Source organism: Hylaeus volcanicus, chromosome 4 (assembly GCF_026283585.1).
Source record: "Hylaeus volcanicus isolate JK05 chromosome 4, UHH_iyHylVolc1.0_haploid, whole genome shotgun sequence".
Classification (NCBI taxonomy): Eukaryota; Metazoa; Arthropoda; class Insecta; order Hymenoptera; family Colletidae; genus Hylaeus; species Hylaeus volcanicus.
The window spans coordinates 27,079,673-27,101,478 of record NC_071979.1 but is presented as its reverse complement, the minus strand read 5'-3'; the positions used below and the strand labels follow the sequence as shown (position 1 = coordinate 27,101,478).

The 21,806-nt window shown below is 46.1% G+C and overlaps 3 protein-coding genes across 8 annotated transcripts; all 3 read left to right on the top strand.

Moving 5' to 3' along the window:
* The first annotated feature begins 443 nt into the window (after nucleotides 1–443).
* On the top strand, nucleotides 444–6,840 carry LOC128874959 (lysyl oxidase homolog 3B). Of its 4 annotated transcripts, XM_054120172.1 has the most exons (8): nucleotides 454–1,225; nucleotides 2,904–3,050; nucleotides 3,630–3,917; nucleotides 3,986–4,192; nucleotides 4,265–4,562; nucleotides 5,417–5,545; nucleotides 5,954–6,077; nucleotides 6,584–6,840. In XM_054120172.1, the coding sequence occupies exons 1-8, from the start codon at nucleotides 1,018–1,020 to the stop codon at nucleotides 6,704–6,706; spliced, it is 1,524 nt and encodes a 507-aa protein (XP_053976147.1). In that variant the 5' UTR covers nucleotides 454–1,017; the 3' UTR covers nucleotides 6,707–6,840. The 4 variants fall into 4 exon arrangements, with proteins under 4 accessions (XP_053976148.1, XP_053976146.1, XP_053976147.1 ...); XM_054120171.1 differs by having other exon boundaries at nucleotides 447–1,225; nucleotides 3,986–4,562; XM_054120173.1 differs by lacking the exon at nucleotides 2,904–3,050 and having other exon boundaries at nucleotides 444–1,225; nucleotides 3,986–4,562.
* A 138-nt stretch (nucleotides 6,841–6,978) lies between these two features.
* LOC128874957 (protein bride of sevenless) lies at nucleotides 6,979–15,061 on the top strand. 3 transcript variants are annotated; one of them, XM_054120168.1, is made up of 9 exons: nucleotides 6,979–9,322; nucleotides 9,388–9,909; nucleotides 10,403–10,531; nucleotides 10,622–11,110; nucleotides 11,450–11,962; nucleotides 12,395–12,883; nucleotides 13,177–13,517; nucleotides 13,789–14,025; nucleotides 14,715–15,061. In XM_054120168.1, the coding sequence occupies exons 2-9, from the start codon at nucleotides 9,780–9,782 to the stop codon at nucleotides 14,970–14,972; spliced, it is 2,586 nt and encodes an 861-aa protein (XP_053976143.1). In that variant the 5' UTR covers nucleotides 6,979–9,322; nucleotides 9,388–9,779; the 3' UTR covers nucleotides 14,973–15,061. The 3 variants fall into 3 exon arrangements, with proteins under 3 accessions (XP_053976143.1, XP_053976145.1, XP_053976144.1); XM_054120170.1 differs by having other exon boundaries at nucleotides 6,979–9,909; nucleotides 13,789–13,977; nucleotides 14,720–15,061; XM_054120169.1 differs by having other exon boundaries at nucleotides 6,979–9,909; nucleotides 13,789–13,977.
* Nucleotides 15,062–16,231: 1,170 nt separating this feature from the next.
* On the top strand, nucleotides 16,232–19,210 carry LOC128874865 (synaptic vesicular amine transporter). The gene is made up of 7 exons (XM_054119983.1): nucleotides 16,232–16,634; nucleotides 16,913–17,122; nucleotides 17,574–17,840; nucleotides 17,919–17,959; nucleotides 18,054–18,200; nucleotides 18,308–18,629; nucleotides 18,782–19,210. The coding sequence occupies exons 1-7, from the start codon at nucleotides 16,544–16,546 to the stop codon at nucleotides 18,997–18,999; spliced, it is 1,296 nt and encodes a 431-aa protein (XP_053975958.1). The 5' UTR covers nucleotides 16,232–16,543; the 3' UTR covers nucleotides 19,000–19,210.
* The last annotated feature ends 2,596 nt before the right edge of the window (nucleotides 19,211–21,806 follow it).

Genomic DNA, 21,806 nt, shown 5'->3' with positions numbered 1-21,806 from the left:
GACACCCGTCAAACGTTTTCGAATATTCGTCCGGAGCTCGAGTGTCGTCAGTCAGCAGGACGAACGAAAGGCAATTCGATCTGGAGAAAAAGATCCGCAGCTTAGAAAGCCTCTGCGGCCTGCGGAACGTGGTTCTCGTTACTCGATACACCGGCTCGTATCGTTCGTGGTTGCACAATCGTCGAACCGATCGTTTATACCGAGACCGAAAAATATTTTTTACCGACTGCCCTTATCATGCGAGTGTAGGAGTCTCGATGAATTCTCCGTTGCTGGACGCGACGGAAATACCACGGTGGTTTGTCTATTTGGAAACCTGGATTAACGGGGATAAAAGTATAATCGATGCTGACCGATTGGGTGGGCTATGGATTCGAATTAAACCAGAAATCGATTTGGGTATTACTGGGAGTATAAAGTCTCGTTAATTGGGATTAATCGAGGGCAGAATCCGAATTCGTATGAGAAATGACGTGAATAACTTTTCGATGCGAACGAAGTGTTTTCCATAATAGTCAGGCAATGACTGAAGAGGATAATATCAACTTCACATTTTCATAACATTTTCTAATCTTGGAGTGGATTTTCTTGTACAAATACGTAGTCGATCCGAGCAAGAGGTTTCGAGAATCTAATGGTAAGAAGCTGTTTAAAAAAAAAAAAAAAAAATAGAAAGATGAGAAACAGATCCCTAACAGCGTCTGGCGCATCGTATGCAATCGTCGAATCATCCGCATCTTCGGGGCCACGTAACGCAAAGAAGATGGAAGGGAGGCTAGAAAAAGCGATTCGCCATGTGTTCTGGCGACCAGAGCAAATGTATCGCGTGATCGACGCGGCACACGCATCAGTAGCCCGTGGAGCATTAAACGAAATACACGTGCCGTGATTTAAATACCGCCATCGATTAGTCATCGATCTCGTCCCTGCGATTATCGAAAAAAGAGAAAGGACGATGGCGTAGTTCCATCAGGTCCAAGCTAAGAATATGGTATAACCGTCTATTTGAAAAGAAAAATGAGTCTGGGGATGAAGTGGAAGCTGGTTCTGTTCAGTTTAATCGTAACGTCGATGTTATTGGACGTTTGCAACGGCACCAACACCACCTGGGACAAAATACGGGAGAAGAAGGCGAGGATCGTGAAGAAGCTGAAGAAGGACTTCCGCAAGCTGAAGAAACAAGATGGCGCGATTAAGCTGGTGGGTAGCGAGCATAGCTACGAAGGTAAGACAAAACGGAAGTGTTATTACACGAGGGGAGTTCTTTTATTCGACGGGTGAATATATAAAATAATCATTCTTTTATATGTATTTATAATAATAATGTATAAAATAAAAGCCAGACGAGGTTCAAAATGTTTTGGTAACACTTTTGGTGTTAGCGGTGGACGTCGAAAAAATGTCTCTCTGGCGCGATTTATAGAAGAAATACGAGTTTTTTTTTTTTTTTAATTTGAAATCAAACGTGACACGAGGTTCGAAATTCGAAACTCCCGCTTTGACGAGGAGTCCTCTCCGTGACGCCTTGCGCGCGAATTACGACAGGTGACCAAATAAAAGCATCGTGTGGCAAACGTGAACCGTACGGGGTGTCCCAGTAATCGTGCAATTAACGACAATTATTTCGATTAAGAGGAAAACCAAATTAGGGGGCCAAGCATTAAGTGTTTCTTGGGATATTTGATTTTACACAGAAAGATTAAAGAAAGGGTTTTTTAATCGTTAGAATATTATGTTCGACAAAAATTAAGGAAATCCTTTTCTGTAAAAGGAATCACGAAAAACATTGAATACTTCTTTGACTTGTTTCATCCCCCTTCTAAACAGTGTTAATTACTTTTCGAATTCGCTAAATTCTCCCAAGCTCTATTTAAAGGGCGACCCAGCAGTTTTACGCCACATGTTCAATCTTTTATCTGGCCGTTTGCGGTTGTAGCACAGTTATCGGGACACCGTCTATAAATCTCTGTGCGTGGAAACGCGAGTTACGTGAAACGTTGCGGTTTTATCCGTCGTTCCTCGGTTGTTCGTTGTGCAATGACGATTAAAAAGGGGTCAACTCAGAGGATGATTTATGTCAACGACTATGTGTCAGCGTAGTAAACGTCACGTAGGCACAGCACCGCGAGTCATGAGATGGGACGGTCATCGTCGAATTGGACCATAAAACAGGATAGAATCCGTCCCAGACGTTCGCGTGTCAATTTTTATTGCCCTCCAACGGGCGTATTACATTCCATTCGCTCTTCAACCTTATGCTGTTTCTGCAGTTTTGCCTCCCGCCCGCCCAACATTTTCCAGGCTGCTAAATGTTCGCGCTTAATCTTACGCAGCACTTTATTTCCGCGTGGTTTACTCTCTAATAAAACAGTAACTCTATTACCAGCCGGCAATCGTTTCGACTTGTTGAAGTTGTTTGCCCAAATTAAATGATAGATTTGATGCTTTCGAATAAATGATCCATTATGGATATATACATGCATGAACTGACTTTACACATGTATATGTTTATAATAACAATTTATTTTTAAACACGAAACCTGACATTTAATTTAGACAAATTTTAGAAAACTATTATCTAAAAGCGTCTACATCAGCCTGGAAACTGTTATCCTATAATCTACGACATCCGCATCCCTAATATTTAATTTAACGTGCCAATTTGCATACTAATTAAGTAAGAAATTCAATTTCCCCATATTACGCCATAACCTCAAACAGCCCGAGAGCCTCCGTCTGAATTGTGCCACGACCTTGCGAAGGTCGAGAACCCTTCGCCCGGTTCGATTCGCTTCGAATGTCGCGCAAGCGCCACGGAATTGCACCGTGCAATTTCCGTAAACCTTTGCCACCGGTTAGGGGTAACCGGAAAACTGTAAGGGGATGATTCGATTGGTGCGCAGGAAACGTGGAAATACTTCACGACGGGAAATGGGGCGGCGTGTGCGACGACGAATGGGATTACTTGGAGGCCAATGTGGTTTGCAGGCAATTAGGCTTCGACGGTGCAATTAAACCGACGGCGAACGGTCACTTCGGCCAGGCCAGAAGTGAGATAATATTGTCTCGTCGTTCCGGTCAATACTTGCCCCCTGTTGGCTCTACCAACCTAACGAATAGGAGGAACACTCTGTCGATTAAGTATAAACGTTGAGAACCTCTAGCGAGGGAGGCTGCGAAGAATGCTCTTGAATCATTCCTTGTTGAACACGATGTAGGGCGGTTGAATTAGGGAGTGTTTGAGTCATCGCTTTGTTGTTTGTGGGTTCTTTGGGATTTTAGAGGGGAACACCAAAGCTATGTAGCGGGGATATCCAAGCATTCTAGTATGGAGATCCAAGTATTCTAGCTGGGAATCTCGGTGCTATGGCGTAGAAAAGATCCAAGCAATCTAGCTGAGAATATCAGTGCTATGGTGTGGAAGAGATCCAAACATCCTATTGTAGAGATCCATGCCCCCTAAGAATCCGAGTAATCTTGGCTTAAATCCTCCCAACTTCGACTCCTCCAAGGAGTAATCTTCCCAGCCCTCCAGCCTCGTTTTCGAAAGACCCCGGGACCTGTTCGTGCCCCGTCACTGGCTGTATAGGCGACGGGGGGTCCTGATTCGTTGAAAAAAATTATTCCAGGAAGATACTGGATGGACAACGTATACTGCGACGGCAGCGAGGAGGAGCTGTCCAAGTGCAGGTTCGACGGATGGGGCGCCACCGACTGCGAGAGCAGCGAGGCGGCTGGTGTAATTTGCGGCCACGGTGAACAGGACGAGGAGGGGGAGACGGCGACACGAACGAAGCCCAGGAGGAAGCCGCAGAAGTCGAGGATCAACGATATCCATCAACAGGGAGTGGCGATAAGGCTGGTCGGGGGTCGCGTCCACTCCGAAGGCAGGGTCGAGGTCAAATTAGGGAACTCTGGTACTTATCTTGAATTTCCAAGCGAAACATCTTGTTTTACACGTGTTTTATCTAGCGAGTAATTTCAGATTGGGGTGTCGTATGCGGGGACGGATGGACTCTGTTCGAGGCGGGGGTGGTCTGTCGTCAGTTGAGCCTTGGTTACGCCTCCGATGCAGTCCAGACGAACTTTTTCGGGGGCTTGAAGATACCAATGGCTGTCAGCGGGGTCCAGTGTCGCGGTGACGAAGACAGCCTGAGCCAGTGTCTGCACGACAGGACTATGGACTGTCCAGGTGAAAGAGATGTTACGAACTGCGAAGTTTCACAATCACTTGAATTTCAGTTACGACAATTGCTGGCAACAGGACTCGTCGAGAACGTGGCCAGCGTGGTCTGCCACCGGGAGATGCCAGACCTGGTGTTCGACCACCTGGAGTTGATGCGCACCGCTCACCTGGAGGACAGGCAACTCTATTGGCTGCAGTGCGCCATGGAGGAGAATTGCGTCGCCTCCCAGGCGTACAAAGTGCAAAAGGAGTCGGAGAACTGGCACCTGGAGACGCGACGACTGCTTCGTTTTACCGCGAGGATCCTGAACGCGGGAACCGCCGACTTTCGACCCTCTGTTCCTAAACACCTCTGGGAATGGCACATGTGTCACATGTGAGTGATAGCCGGTCTAGACACCAATAACAATATTGTCTTGCAAGTAGTTCGAATAAAAAAATTCGTCCCATAGAGGATTATCCAAACGCAAGAATTGTTAATATCGTGTTATTAAGTTGTGTTGCGTTAATATTGTCTTAACGACTCGAAGTCTTCGTAAGTTAAGTTTGTTTTATTTTTATCTGTCCACTGCTACGATCTCCCTGATGCACCGTGCAGAGGGTGGGTTACGTAACCGTGGCTAGGTCGAAGCTCCAGTTTCCGATTATATAATTCTACCTATTATTTTCAAGCACCCCTACAGGAACGTAAAGTGTAAGTGGTATCCAATCCTGTACCAATCGATAGCATGGTTTACGATTTCAATCGATATCTGCTCCTCGAGGTTGTGATTTCGTAGCCAGCGGCTAGGTTATCGTCGTAATCGTACCACGTGAAAACGTGTAACGAAGGAAAGTTGATGAGAACGTTCTCCTGTTTCGTTCACCGAGTTGCGACAGCTTGGCTGCTCGTGTTTCGGCTAATTCTTTCGAGGAATCCCGTGAAACTTTAAATTTCGCGCAGTTCTCGCTATCTCTCGTTGCGTTTTATATAAAACTCTCTCACGGGGAAGAAAGGAAGGGAAGTAATATCGGTCCAGTCGAGTTTCCAAGCTGTTTGGCGCAGCCTGGCCCCGATTTTATCAACGGCAGCTTTGCAGAACAGCCGTGTTCTTGGAAATGATATCTGGTTAATGCTTCTCCCAAACCCTCTTGGCTTTGATGCTCGAATCCCCAAGATAGGATTAACCAAGAAACTTCCAGAAATGGAAGTTTTATGAAAATCCATTCTATGCGTGCTGTTAACCACAGGCATTACCACTCGATGGAGGTGTTTGCAACGTTCGACGTCCTCGATGCGAACGGAACCAGACTCGCGGAGGGCCACAAGGCGTCTTTCTGCCTGGAGGATAATCAATGCTTGCCCGGGGTCGAACAGAGGTAAACCTAATTAATGCGATCGTAATTTATATGCTTTAACGAAAAACTCTTTCCTCCTGGACCAGTTTCAAATTCATTTTCTTCGACACTAACTTTCAGAATTCATCATTAAATAAAAATACGTATTCGCACATTTTTCTTGAAAAAGTAGACGAGATCACACTTTCCGATATTTCCCAGTACAAATTTTACATAATAAACTTCAAAGTGCATCGTAATAAACCTCGATATATTCACGGATCGGAATTGGAACCGAACGCGATCAGCCTCGTTACCGAATATCGTTTGGCTTGTCGACGCGAGACGAAGGGTTCCCAATGACATTTTTTTTTTTATCCCCTCCCGCGAGTCTCCCGCGACGCGTGTAATTGGCGTGCCAATTAAACCGCGCACGGTACACGATTTCAGGTACAAATGCGCCAATTACGGTGACCAAGGAATTTCTGTGAACTGCAGCGACGTGTACAAGTACAATATCGATTGCCAGTGGGTGGACATATCCGAGCTTCAGCCTGGACAGTACACCTTCAAGGTACCACCGGTGTTTATGCTACCCTTTATTAAACCTCTGACCGTGGCGCGTTCTCGTGCAACGACTGCACGCGCCAGTGTTCCGCGAGATGAAAGCTTCCGTTGAAATTCTATGGATGTTTCGTGGACGTCGAGACGCATTATTTCCGTTTACTTTTATTACTGGACAGGCGTGAAAGATATAGAAATTCATTTCTATACCTAAACATATTAAAATCCATGAAATTCCACACGTACAAGAAACACTTAAAAAATTCTTTCCAATAGAAAATCGTATTAAAAACATCGATGTTCCATTGGAAATGACGAGACACTCGTACCTGCCATTATGGAAAAATGATAACTGTTGTTTACAAATACGGACCATGTATTTGAAGATTTTGGTTGCACCAATGGGTGGAAGGATCGCGATTGGAACGGCCCCGGTCCATAAACCCGGTTGGGAAGCCTTGGCGATCGCGATACCATAGGAGGGAAACGATAATCGAACGATATTTACGTTTTCAGGTCGCGGTGAATCCGGAGTTCAAAGTGGGCGAGATGTCGTTCGACAATAACGCGGCGATTTGCCGTTTGCTCTACACGGAAACTTTCGCCACTGTGCACAGTTGCGTCATGGGGCGTCCTTGACACGAGCATTCACGATAATTCGTCGAAGGAAAAATCGAAGACTCGAACAGATGCACCGTCCTTATCGACTCGTGCATTGAGAAATCACCGCGACGCTTGTAAACAATAAAACTGATTACGTCTGGTCTCCAGAATACGATTCGCCAAGATTTCTAAAATGACATTTCAAAACAATTGGAAACTACGTAATTCGTTTGTCAACGTTATTTTACGAATCCTATCCAATCTTCCCTTGGAGCGCGAAAGATAATTCGAGTGTCGGCTACTTGTTATCGAAAGAAAAATCTTACAGCCGTAACCTTTCGAAACACCTTTTCATACTAATTCCTAGCGTATACCTAGCGACCTTCGTCCTTCGGCTGGTTTTACGCGCGACATGGGTGAACCGGGAAAAAAGCGTTTCGTTTTTCTGGTGGAATGGCGCGGGAGATGACCGCGGATGACTGTAATCGGTGGATTATTTACGCAACGAGAACTTAAGATGGTATGGATCGGCGCCTTGGTCGCGCAACCAGTCGGACGGATCGAAGCCGTCCCAGGACAACCTCCTCGTGGCTGATGCTCGCCGCGCACGGAATCTCAAGTTTGGAAGTCTAGGACCGAATTTATAGACGTCGACCCCCGCGCCCGCTGTCCTCGTAGTTTGTTCTAGATTTTAAACCGTAACTACGCTAATAAATGAACAATTCAGGAGAGAGGTTCCTCGTGTACCGGGCCCTCTATAGCTTCGTGCACGCGCCTAGTCGATACTCGGTGTCCTGGAATACCGCGACTGGTTCGCGAGCCAGCCTCCGACTAGCGTCTCGTACGAATGAAAATTATCATCTGACGCGTTCACTGCCACTGGGTACTTTTCAAGATTCTCGTGCGAAAAACCAACTTAATTTAATCGTATTATCTTATTATAGTCGAAAGCGTGTAGAATGTGTATTTAAAAAAAAAAAGATCTTACGAAAAGTATTTGTTTGATTTTGAACGATTTTTTGATTTTTACCACTAAAATAAACCTGCCGCTAAATGAAACAGCTCGCGAAGGGGAAGTTTGAGTCTCCGAAGTAGGTCGTTCTTTTTTTAGATTAGGAACCTTGTACCCTGTCACCTTCGATTATGGTTGCTCATAATCTGATAATTAAGAGCGGGCAAGACATTGTCGCTTCACCTACTTTTCCCTCGTCGCGAATAGGGGCCTTGGTCGTCGACTAAGCTGCGAGATAATCTACCAGTTTCCGATAATACCCGACTCTGCAAATGCTTCCTATCAACCACCATTTTCACTTGTCTTCTTATAATAATAGTAATAATAATAATAATAATAATAATAATAATAATAATCCAACCAGAGGTCCTCCAGAAAAACCCTCCCCCACCTCTAACCCCGTCCCTCAACCTTACATCGATCACCATCGAACAGCCCTGTCTCCTAAATTTCAAGTTCCCTGAAAAAAACCACATCCTCAGCGTCCTCCCAAACAGTTCAATCTCGCGGAAAGCGCCTGCAATTCGAACGACTGGCAAAAACAACCCCCGTAACCTCTCCTCGTGCCTCTTGAAAAAAAAGAAAAAAGAAAATCGAGAAAGCAAGTGGAAAACGAGGAGGTTTCGTAATAGCGTGATTCGCCCAAGTCATCGATTTAGATGAAATGGAACATCGAACTGGGTTAACTCTTTCGAGGAATCTCGCTGTCGCCTTCGATCATCGAACGATGGTGGGGTTCCCCGGCCGTGACGATCCTATCCGCCAGTCACGAAAAAACCCCGGCTGTCAATTAGATCGCATGTGCGCGACTTAAATGGCTGCGGAACACACAACGTGACTGAACGCGTAATAAGTTTAAAAAAGGGGGGATGCCAAGAAGTATGGCTTCCGCGGTGGTCACTGCCGTGTGCAGTGCGCCAGCTGCTCCCTTCGACGCGGTCATCAAAGTTACGCCTCGTTGCGTCGCCGAAAACGTAACGTCGTTCAGTCGACCCCTAGAACCAGGCATAGCAGCTTTGGACGAACAAACAACGGCTAGGAATTCAACTGGGGAAGCAGAGGCTGGAGTCTCGGAGAGTTGGGTTAAGGAAGGCCTGGGCGAGGCAGTGCCGTTGCTAGACACCTATATGTAAACAAAGTGGATGTTGGATGAGTCATCGAGAGGAGGCTAGAGAATCGAGGGAAAGGACCTGGTGGAGACCTGGCGAAGACTTGGATGGTTACTTGTAATCAGAGTCGAGACTTTAGCGGTGGATGGAGAACGCGTGGACCAGAGTTTCGGATGAGAGGAGGTCAGAAAAAGGATTCGAGACATAAGGAGACCTGGATTCTCGGGTAGATCTTTACTAAATGCAAGGAGAGTCGACGCTTATCGATTGGGAGAACCGATGGGCTAGAGTTTGAAATGGGACGAATCTAGAGGCCCATCCAACAGAAGTCGAGCGACCCACGAGTGTCGGAGGCTTCAGCGTTGACTAAGCGAATCGATAATGGTGATTCGAGGAGTAAAGTGCGTGTGGAAGCGGCAAACGGGACACCTCCGGAGCCCCGCGTCCAATCCAATAGGTTAGGAGTGTAGGTCTAGCAGGAAACGCTTAAGTGGATCGTCAGAGATTGGGCCCGGGTTTGCTGGAGTACAGGTTGGCATTAATGTGAAATGCTGGCGTCGATAGTCGTAAACACACGGGAGGAGAACGTGTTCCAGGTGGACTGTTGGACCAACAGTGGGTCTCGTCACGCGATTTGATGGATCCCGTCGTGGTTAATGCGCTACTGGGAGGATTACGTTTCCACGAAGGATACCCATCGCGATAAGCAGCTCGTCCTGCGTGTTCCAGCGTCGTTCTCGAGCGTCGATCTCCTGCCGAACGATCCCGAGGATCTCTGGGGAATTGGTGGAACGATGGGTCCTCTTCTCGAGGAGAACATCTCGGACTGACGCCCAGGAAGTCGTTTGACTGAGTGACTCGACCGGCAGGGGCTTCCCCTTCGATGGGATATCGATTAAACAGTAGACAATGACGGGAACCTACTCGAGACTTTGCTCAGCCAGTGACACGGGCACGGTCGTGTTCTTTTGAAGGTCCACCTGTGTCGATGACGAGGATGTTGGCCAAGGTCACGATCCTGCTGACTCTTCTTCGGCTGGGGCTGTCGCTGGAGGATCGAGCCATGTGCTCCAGGAATCGCAGTATGATCGAGACCCCTGGCGATGCTGTGCTGTCCCGTAAGGGCAGGATATTCTTAAGGCGGTGTGTCGCGCAATTTAGGGTGGGCTGGGTGTTTTTTTTTTTTTGTGAAAGGTAGAACAAGATGGTACCGGGATGAATTAGGGATGAATGAATTTTTGTATAGCCTCGATAGGCTATTTGTAAAGGGGACTTTATTTCATCGGGATATTGCGTGATGCACGCTGTACAGAGTGATCTAAGAAATATTAGGATGAAAATTAAGACAGCGTCCTCCTTGTACTCTGCTTTCTTAGTCTACTGTGTACAGTGCTTCGCTCGATTTGAAATCGGTAGACTGCGAATTTTATGTATGTTGGAAAATAAAGCCCGATACGAAAAAATTTTCCGTAGAATCATCCGCTACTCGCTGGTACCATCAGTTACGGAACACCCTGTATTATCTTGCATCGCAAATGCATAAAATCCGCAGTCTAGTAACCGGGGACCAGCTCCTAAATACATGATTTCGGTTTGTAATATTAATTCCAGTGTTCCTGGACATCAACCATGGACCCTACTGCAACGTCACGTCTGCCAAGGGTCTCCAAGAAATCACCACGGCCTTTTACGTGGCGCACGCTCTGAATAAGTACGAGTTCATCCCTGGTCTTTCGCTAGGTGAGCTGAGATTGCAGTGGGCCAATAGACAACTCTAGCAATGTTAACAGTTTCCTGGCACTTTCCTTCATCGCGAGATCCTCTGTCCAGGCTTGAAGGTCTTCGACACCTGCCACGACGAGATGACGGTGTTCAAGCAATCCTTGCAAGCAGCAGTGGACTCCGACTGCACAGATCGCTACGAGATGGGGATCCTGTTGCCATCCGAGTACAACGCGATCCTGGAACCCATACGCAACTATAGCGTCTTGCCCATCAGCACATACGAGGACCAGAACCTGACCAAGCCTTTATTAAACCTGATGGTGCACTACCTCAGCACCAGGTTCGAAATCGTCGACCTGTTGCTGGTCGACTCCGAATTCGCGTTGAACTTCTTCCTGGACGCCACCAAGGAGGCCGGCATCTGCGTGAAAAACTACGCGAAGAATGTGGAGCTGGACGAAGGCGACACGGAGGCCGTGATAGCTGTTATCGGCGGGAGGAACGACGCTCGACAGTGGATCGAGAAGGGTGAGAAGCTCCAAGGACCCAGGAAGACGTGGATCGTCCTGCCGTTGGATGGGTCCAACGTGGACGGTGAGAATGTGACCGTTAGCAAGTTACTTGTTGCTTCGTTGCGATACGTCTCCGCGCAACGAATCGAGAAAATTCATTTTGTAAACGGATTACGTTAACTGGATTTTCTCCAGCTCGACTAGAAATCGGTTTAACTCCGATAGATTTAGACCTGTCTCATCCTTTTAGGAAAGAAAGGCCTAAGTAGGATTCGGATGATCAAAGTGCCATCGAGTTGTGCAAATAGCGCGTGACGCAACGAAACGTGGGTAAATTGTTTTCAAACGATTGCAACAGCATGAGTCGTGGTGGGGAAAATCTTCAAAATACAGGGCTTCACGGAAGGTCTCCATGTTCCAGATCTCATACCTCTAGGATCCTACGTGGTGAGAACGCCACCCTTCAACCTGGACCTACTTCAGGACGTGTCCTCGACGGACGATTTCCTCGCAGCGGCAGGGAACACGGTGATCCACTCGTCGCACCTTCTAGGCGTCGGCAAAGCTGTGTTCGAGTTGGCGCAGGTCCTCCAGGACCTCCAGAGGCGGAACTGTCCTCGCAGAACGGAGACCACCTGCCTCCTGCCGCGGTTCAATCCTCACACAGCTCCAGAGACCCGCAACTCCGACGTGTACAACGCTCTTCGTATACTGCCGAGGCTCCACTCCATCAAGTACATCGTGGCGATGAGGACTCAGCAGGAATTGATCGACATGGCCACCTACAGGGTGGAGCCGGCGAATCTCAAGTTTAGGGTCACGCCAGAGTCCAGGGTGCCCAAAATGCCCAAGCTCTGCTTGAAGAAGTACGCCAGGAACTGCGAGGACTGCCTGAACTTCAAGAAGAGGTTCGGTGCACGCGGTGTGATCACAGGTTTGCAACAAAAGGACTGTCTTACTTTAGCTGGGGGAACATTTTAGATTCAGGGGGATGGTTGGAGACGGAGGTACGTGTGGGAAACGTTTGGTAGGAACGAAAGTTCTTTTTGTCCTTTTGACTTCTATGTAGGTCTCTTGACCTCTTTCATGACTTTTCGTTAAAGAACTAGACAAATTAATTCTAATTTAATGGAGTTGTAGGACAACAAATTTTAGGACCTCGTCGAGATCTACGAGCGAGATAGAGTCCTCTTTGGCATCCCATCTTCCAGGGACACAAAAGAAAGTCCTCATTAAGGAATAATCGGATAATTAGAGAACCTCGGTCCGTAGATCGATACCCCAACCCTACAAGAACGGTTTCTCGATAAAACGATTCCCAGACGCTGGGTAACAACGGACCAACTAATGTCCCCGCTCGTTACAGATACACTCGACAGGGGTTTATTAAAGTCGGGCAACTGGATACCAATTTTCCTGACGGTGGTGGTGTGCGGCACATTCGCCTGCGGCGTGATTGCCGTCTTCATTATCTACCGCTTCATCGCGGAGGACGTCCTCGATGGGAATCCAGCGCTAACGATCGTCCTGATACTGGCGAACATTTTCACGCTGCTGACGGTCCTTCCGTTCTGCATCAACGACTACTACGTAGGAGCAGAGGCACTCAACTCCAGAAAGATCCTGGTGACGACCCTAGCCTTCGGAATCGACTTCTCCGTGATGCTATCCAGGGCCTTCTTCTTGGTGTTCTCCAAGGGTGGAGTGTTCACTGCTCACATCAACGGATACCTGCAAGGCTTGATGGTGTTTTTCATGTTTGGCGTGCAGTTCGCCATATCGATCATGTTCTTTGTCCTCAGCGACGAAGACTCCGCCGTCGTCGCGAGGAGCCTTCTCTTCATTGCTCTGCTGGGTAAATTGTAGCCTTCCTTTGGTTTCGATTCAGTCCTAGTTAGCTCGAACCTTGCCTCCTTTCCAGGTCCGCGCGAGACCTGACCACCTTTCTTCTTCCCTCCACCTCCTCGTGGATAAATAACCCGAATCCAACCCTCGTTTGTCCACGTCCCAGCAGAAAACATTTAACGAAACCGTCCTGCGTTTACGCTTCCAGAACGAAGCCTTGGTAGAATTTATCGAGGACCCCCGTTTAATAAATCCCCATGGTGTTTTCAATAAGACTATAGAAATCGATAAAAACAATTCCAGGTTACGACATATTTCTACTGGTGACGTTGTTCGTGGTGTGCTTTTTTATCGCCCGATTGCCGCGCAATTATCGCGAAGGGAAGTGTTTCTTCGGGACCTCCATCGGTCTGCTGATCACCTGGGCCATCTGGCTGACCTGTTTCATCTTGGTGGAACCAGAGTGCCGGGACATGGTGGTCTCCTTCGGCATCGTCGCCACGGCGTACTTGATCATCATCGGGGTCCTCGTACCGAGGACTTATTACATGGTCACCCACCTGGCCAGGGGGAAGGAGTATGGCCAAAGATTTGGATCGACCGATTTGGGCCACGATCCAAGGATCAACTCGATCATGAGACAGGTCAGGTCCTCTTTTAAAATATTCATTAATTTCTATCTTTACGTTGTTTTAAATGAGGCTACTCAAGGACAGTGGCTATCCCCCACTATCCTTCCACTCGAATCTGCATGCTCGCGCCATCTGTCGCGCGAACACTCAAGTTTACAGAGATGGCGTTAAAGCACTGCCACGAAATAAAGACCGTCCCTCGAAATAGAAATTCATCGTATTTATTTGACCAAGCGTTGTCATCCGGAAACGTTGCGCACGAAAAATGCTTTATGTTGCGCAGACACGTCCGTTTTACGATTACGTGCACCCAGCTGGAGGAAGCGTGACGAACCTGCAGGTCGCGCCCGCGTACCCGAATTACTATGGCAGCTCCAGCCCGAACCAGAAGTACCTGACCCACTCGAGGAGCCCCGACTCGAGGAGGATCCCCGGGTACAACAACTACGGATTCCACACGGAGATGCGAGAAGTGAATAACGCTTACAAAATACCGCAAGTCTGCATCGAGGATGCGGACGTGAGACTTTTTCAAACTTTTTTCGAAGCACGTTTTTGTCAATTGTTTCTCGTAGCCTTGGCAGCGACCTCCGATTGGTTACGCGCAAAACTTCTTTCGTGGTACGCGTATCCATTCGCGAAGCTCTGGTAAATTACCAATGGAAATGCGATAGAGGTTAGGTGCCATTAGCGGCGCCACTGGGGAGCGTGGTGGCGCCAGTGGGAGGGAAGAAATGAATTGGCCGCTCAAGGCCACCGAGGCCCCCCACCAATTTGTCTGCTTGAGGTAGAAAATCGATTCTAATGTACGTCGGCCGAGTACATTTTACTTAATGTAATACCTACTGTCCGATGGTGCAGACACTAGAGCAGAACTATGTTTTACGTCAAACAGATACTTTGGTTATTTAATTCTACGCAAGGATTTTTGCTATAAATAGGGTTTAGACAACATTTCTGATGAAACTTTTTTGTAAAGCAGTCTTGTCGAAAGTAATGTAACCCCCGCTTCCTTTTTCGGTATACTCTCCTATCGATACAAATATATACGTGTTCCGTATTTCGTAAGTAAGACGGTCGTTGTTTGTTATTTCGACAGCGAAAGCTCCTGCACAGAAAAGTTTCATGAAAATTGTCGAGATAAGTAGCGTTCTAGGGAGAGGGTGACGTTGGACGTTACGTTAAGAACTGAAGAAGTAACGTTTCCAGTCAAGAACGAGCCCTGGGGAAAGGAGCAGCGTGAATTCCGCGTACGCCCGCCCCAAGTGCCACAGGAAGAAGAAAACGAAGAACGAGAAAGACTTCGTCGAGACAGACGTCTACGTCGAGAGTAACCACGGGACCGCGAGGAGATCCCACGATGAGATGTATCCCGTGAGATCCGTCAGCCCAAGATTGACGCAAATGGAGGCGACCATCCGCGAGGAGGACGAAGAGGACAACGTAACGAGGATAACGCGATTCTGAGACTCTAATCCGCCAGTGTTCATGTTGTAGTTACGCGCCGAATAGAGAACTGTGAACCCTCTTCAAATAAATCCTTTCGGTTCGAGCGATCGATTGTTTTTTTTTATCACTTAGTCCCTGTGAACTCCGTACCTTTGAAACACACAACTTAAAAATAATTGAATCCCGAGGATTCGAATACCGTTTCCGATATCCGGTTTTCGTTAATAAAAATCTTGTTCGGTGTCCAAGATATCGAGGATATTTTTCTGAAAATGGACCGCAAGGTTATGGAAAGAAACTCGATTTCAGCAACGAATCTAACCGTGAAACGGAAACTCCCGTTCAATTTCCCGCGCGCAAAATGCCCGATGCACTTGGTCCGCCATTGTCGACTTAATTAAAGTACAAAACGAAGCAACGCCGTGGGAGAGCTTTGTGCGAGGAAAGGACTCGCGAACGGAGAACCAATTCCGCATGTTCCCTTCCGAAATTGAATTACGGTCGATCGTAATTTCGCAATCAGGGCACAGGTGTATGTTCCGACGGAATATCGATGACAGTACCGTAACCGGAAACCGGCAGGACTTCCTGGTCGTCGCGGAAAATTCCGTGAGGAATTAAAATCCGTTTGAAGATTAATAATTCACTGAATTTTCGACGTGAAATATCGTCAAAGCGGCACCGTCTCGTCGGTATTCGATATTCTGCAAAAAAATTCTTTGCGTCACATTCCACGAAATATTGTTTTATTTAAGTATTCGTAAGTCTGATTTGTTTTGAATATGTACTACTAGAAGAAAACGGCGAATGCAGCGCGAACCTATCGCGAAAACTACGCATGGTTCGGGCCAATGTTGTGATATTTTTTGAAAAATAATCGTTAATGAGAAAAATAGAAATAAGTAGTTTTAGCGATACTTGACGTTATAGGAAGGTTTCGATACTTCTAATTGTTTCTACAAAAAAAAATTCTAGAAAATCGGCTATTTTTCAATCGTTCGAGCCAGAACGCTCCCTTAAGGATCCATTGTTCGCAATGGACGACGAAACTTTTTTTCCGCGCCATGAGTTCACCGTGAAAAATAACGAACATCCAAGAGCGGCTGGCGGTCGGCGATAAGCCGCCATAACTGGCTATAAATCGAAAAGCGCATCGGATCGTGAAAGGGCCCCTGGTGCCCGTGAGCTCCGGGATTCTGAAAAAGCTTCTGCGCAAGAACGCGTTTCGACCGCTATAAAAGCTCGATCAGGACTGGCTCGCTTTCCAGTCACGTATATACATCCCTGTTTCTTGTATCGAGTGTGGAATTCGAACGGGGGTCCCCGCGAAACAACCGCGACGGAGGTGGATACGATCCAGTTTAACTTTCATTCGATTAGGAAAATATTTTCCAGCTGAAATTACGTGGAAAAATCTCAGCTCGTTAAAAATATTTTCCCAACGTGGGTGTTTTAGTCCGAAGCGACCAACATCGTTCGCTGATGGGAAAAGTAAACAGAGAACTCGAACGGAAGCATGCAATTAGACCTTGGTAATCGCTTATTGGCTGCTTCTCCGTCGAGAGCTGGTAAGGAAGTTTGGAGCGAGGATGTTCGACAATGTGAAAAACTCACGAGCGATCCTCGTCGCTGTGGTCTACCTGAGCCTCTTCCTGGATAATGTCTTACTCACGGTTGTTGGTAAATATTAGTAACGCTTCCATAGCCGATGACGCCATTGCGGCGACAAGCATGGCGGAGATCGGAAATTGAATAAGTGGAGAACATCGCGAGACAAAGGGCCAATGGTGAAAGTTACTCGTGCCACTAATTGGTCTGCGCGATGTTTAGGGGATTAAGTTTTTTCTCGACCCAGAGTTGGAAAAGATTTAATATAAAGGCGCATCCCCGCCTCGAGAGAATCTCCCCAGCCACTTTTCATTAATTCTTACAATCGGTGGGATTCCCTCGCGTTTCAGTGCCAATTATTCCCGATTACCTCTGCACCATCGACGAAAACTCGACGACGAACGACGCAAACGATGAAAACGGCCGCGTGGGATTATTGCTGAGCTCGAAGGCCCTGGTACAATTAATACTAAATCCAGCCGTGGGCACTCTAACCGGCACCCTGGGATACACCAAGCCATTGTTCCTCGGGAATTTAAGTCTCCTGCTGGCGGCGATGCGTAAGCTGCACTTTTCTTCTCCCGTCTTTTCGTATCCTTCGCGCCCTCGATCGTAACGCAAACTTTTACGAAGGAAGAGAGACGTCTGAGTCACTTCCACGTTTCTCGTGAAAATAATACCTTGGATTGAATAATTCAGAGCTTCGACACCTCGAGTGCCAGGCATACCGATGAAAATACTCGGAAAGCTAAAATTTTGTTCTCGTACTATTGGATAGCGTACGATCTAACATCTGCGATGATATTTATTTTCGCGAAGAACTGACGTAAAGTTTTTTTAACTTTGAGATTATTTTAGGTACGTCTTAAATTTTTCTCTGGAAAAAATAATCACAAAGACCACTTAATATTTGGCCTCCTAATAAGATTTTCACTCCTTCCTATGTTCTCCGATCGGATGTTTATTGGAATAGCTTGAAATTCCAACTTGGAGAGCAATAATCGTTCGCAGTGTTCGCGTTTGGACAAACGTACGAGATCCTCTTCCTGGCGCGAAGCGTCCAAGGCATATCCTCCGCGTGCATAGGAGTTTCCGGGATGTCGCTGGTAGCCTCCCAATACCCGGAAGAGGACAAGAGGTCGAAGATCATGGGCTTCGTGTTGGGAAGCATCGCGTTGGGCGTTCTCGTGGGATACCCGATTGGTTCTGTGCTGTACGACCTCGAGGGAAAAATGGCACCTTTCCTGCTGGTGTCTTGCTTCATCGTCGTTGCCATATGTACGGAACTCTTTGTTCGAAAACCCACCTAATCCACTCTTAAGCTCCAGAATACTGATACTCAAATCAACGTTTCAGGTCTACAAGTCTTGTCACTGGACATCGAGACCAAGGTTGAGGTGAGCGTTCTTCGATGGCTTGCGTTGTCTTTTTAAATCATCCACCTTGTACATTATTCGTGATTAATACGAAAACGATGCGAACGTCTTCCAGGCTAGAAAAGAAGAAACGTCTTGGACGCACCTGCTCTCCGATCCTCACATACTCATCATCTTCGGGGCCATATGGTGTTCGACGTCTCCGATGGCAATCTTGGAGTCCTGCTTGCCAATATGGCTGCAAAAACGCATCAAGCCCAAGGTTTGTGCTCCTTTTTGTGCGTTCTGTACATACACTGTAAGTCTATTCGAAATAAGTGACACATCCTCTAAACTTTTCAATCGATCGCACGATTATGTCCTTTGCAGAAATGGCAGCTGGGAACAGTGTTCCTTCCAGACAGCGTTGGGTACCTGGTTGGGACCAATTTCTTCAGCATGATCGCTTATCGCTACGGGCGAAGCAAGATCGCGGTTCTGGCCATGCTGGTCGTTGGCACCAGCGCCATTTTCATTCCCTTGGCTAGTACCATGTCGCAGCTGATAATCCCTCATTTGGGAATAGGTTTGGGCATCGGCGTAGCCGACGCCGCTCTGGTACCGCTGTTGGCCAGCCTGGTGGACCAAAATGGCGACTATGGGCCCGTTTATTCCATTCAGCAGGTGGCTGTCAGTCTGGCTTACTCGCTTGGTAATTGAACTTCAATGGAATAGTACAAACGTTTATCCGTTTACAAGTTTAGAATCATCCCTTTCACCTAGAACTATTCTAACCAAGTGCATTTATAAACATATGAACTTACAATACCATGGATATAGAAGTTTAAAGACTATTTTTTCCAGGGCCAATCGTGGGAGGCGAGTTGGTGAAGGCGATCGGGTTTCAATGGGTCATGGGTATCGTGGGGCTTGTAAACATTGGCTATTGTCCACTGTTAATATACCTAGCCCTGGAAAGGAGAAAGCTACTAACCCAGGATGACAAAAAGAGGGACTACGAGACCTTCCAAAAATCGGTGGCAAAGTACGAACGATTTCAGGATTCCGACGACGATCTTTGATCGCTCGCCACACCTCGACCTCGATATAATCAAGAATACTGTTTTGTAGTTGTTTCGACGCCATATTTGTGTAAATTAATCGATAATTTTTAACATATACAATTTCGAGGGAAAACATCGTCTTTTAAATTAAACTGGATTTCCCAAGAGACTGCTTAGGATAATAAATATAAGAAAGTAAATAAAATATCTTACAAACATTTAAAATTAAATAAGCAATCGATTAATCAGATGGGTACTACTACTACTACTACTACTACAAATTCCAAAACGTTTAATTTCAATTTTAATCAAAGAAATATTAATTATATATTCTTTCCTTCACTCTGCACATTTATTATCCCTGTTTACTTTTAGCCTCATTATCGCATAATTAGGTAATAAGCCCGCCATATTAAATTACGGCGGTGCTCGCGTAAAACAAGCCAAGTTCAGCAGAAGTGGTGCTTTTTAAACGTAACCCCAACTAACCTAATTAACCGTTAGTCGTTCGTATCAATTTCCGTAGCTACTCCGCGTCGAATTCATGCCCCGGAGAACGTTCAGAAACAACATTACCAACATCATTGTACTTCCACTTAACTGTACCATGGGGAGTAACTCCGTCGTAACTTATAACGAAGTAAATTACCATCTCCCAAATTACTATGCAATGTCCCGAGGCTGTTAGGCAAGCCACGACAGCGTCCAAGGAAGTTTCCTCAACCGAAGGAAACCGAGACATTAAGGCAGTTTCCAAATGCCACGACTGCAGGATGCGCGAGCCTCGAGGGTCCCTCGTACAATTTAAATAAAAAACTGTACTCGTCACTTTGGTACACAAAAATACCAACCTTCCAAGTCTCGACCTGATAGCTTTTACAATAAAGTTTTTGCCTATTATCGTACCTTTACGATCGTTATAATTATCAGGTACATTTGTAATCCGTTAGACGCATAACAAAATAAATGAATAAATAAATAAATAAAGTGTCCACGTGAAATTACGCGAAAACATATAAATAACGGAACAGTCTCTGCGATTCGCTCGGTATAAAATGTGGCGTCGGGGGTTGTTCGTCGAGGTTTTATTTCAATCCAGGGGAAAGCTTACGAAACGACGTTTCCACGTTACCGGAAACCTCGTCGCGTGTACGGGCGAAAATTGCACATGATTAACGCGGTTCAACCGCGACTCTCCCACTGTGAACGAAAAGCGTGCTCGAGGCTCGCGAGTGGTAGCCGCAGTCAAACGACTAATTATCCGTTGAATTGCTCGCAACTAAATTACCGGTGTAATTGCACCGGCGTGACGGTAATGCAAAAGCGTTTTGGGTTATTTTAATAACGATATCTCCGGGCGACGGACGCGAATCCAATGCGCAAAGCGACCGACAAAAAAATATTTACACGGACACGAATTTCTCGTAAATTTTCCAGGACGATGGAGAAATAAAATCATCCGCTTTATCCGTTTGTTGAAAAAGTGATTTTAGAGAGGCAAAGTAACGTTCATTCGTAAATGTATATTAAATATTTGTTACGCGAGCGAACGAAGTCGATGAAATAAAAATTGAAAGAAATTTATTTCTACGTTATTAAATAAAAATGTGTATCAAATGTTCCTGGTGGAAGTAAATAAAGGTATTAAAATGAAAATGAGACTAAGCTTCTAATCGAGGCAGTGAAAAAGAAATTTTGTTCCTCTCGGAGGGCAAAAATATCTTCGTATTAACGAAACGTGGGACGAGCGACGAAGTTGTCGCGTAAGGCAATTACAGAGGCCACGATACGCGCGATCGTTGTTAGATGTCGCGATAGGTTAAATGTCAAAGCGCGCCTAAAAGTAAACCGACATGATTTAAAAATGAGGGGAACAGCTATTAGCGATACACTTAGGAAGGAAAATGGAGTCTGATTAGATTGTCCAGGCTGTTGATATCGTACGGTAATTTCACTATTCTCGTGACGCCAAACGTTAAACGTTCCACTTTGTTTTATTGGTACGATAATTTAGCACGTTTATGCGCGCGATTAAAGGCGAATCCGTAATGGAAAAACGGAGAAGAAGGACGCGAACGAGACTGATAAACGAAGCGTAATTGCGACATGGAAACGACAATGCTCGACATTAATTCCATTTTTGCGTGCTTGGGAATATTAAAAGGTAGCAGGATACATAGAATTAAAAATTCAAAAATGAGAGCAAGAAGCAATTACCAGCAAGCTATTCGATACACTGTATGTGGGGAGACACATTTACGTTTAACTAAAGTCGAACAAAGTATATTTAGATTGCGGTGTTGCGTCACGAGGACGTCGACGATTAGCAATAATATTATTCCGAAGGTTGAGAACTAAAAGTGCGACGCGATAAAAATTTGAAGTTTTTCAAAGCCGATAAGCGAGTACTTTCGTCACTCGCGTATCCAAAGTTAGATAGAAAAGTTGCACGTGGATGTATATAGACATTATAGACGCAACGTGTTTGATCAAAATAAAATAGGATCGCGCTGGAGCTAAATATTGCTCCTACGTTAAGTACACATTCTGCGTTTATTAAAATAGAATTGCGTTGGGGTTAAAAACTGGACGTGAATTACGCAAATAAAATGATAAAATTAAATTGCGATACGGTTAAAAAATTTACACGATTCTTTCCAAATATTCGATACAATTTATAACTCACCTTGGCTGTTCGTCGCAACAATTCAAGGCGTAACGACTTGTCAACGAATGTCTTCTCGTTAGTCCATGTTTCTAGAAGGTTCTCCATATCGATGGCACGTTTCCTCCAGTGCAAATGTCATCACCGCGATCGACATCAC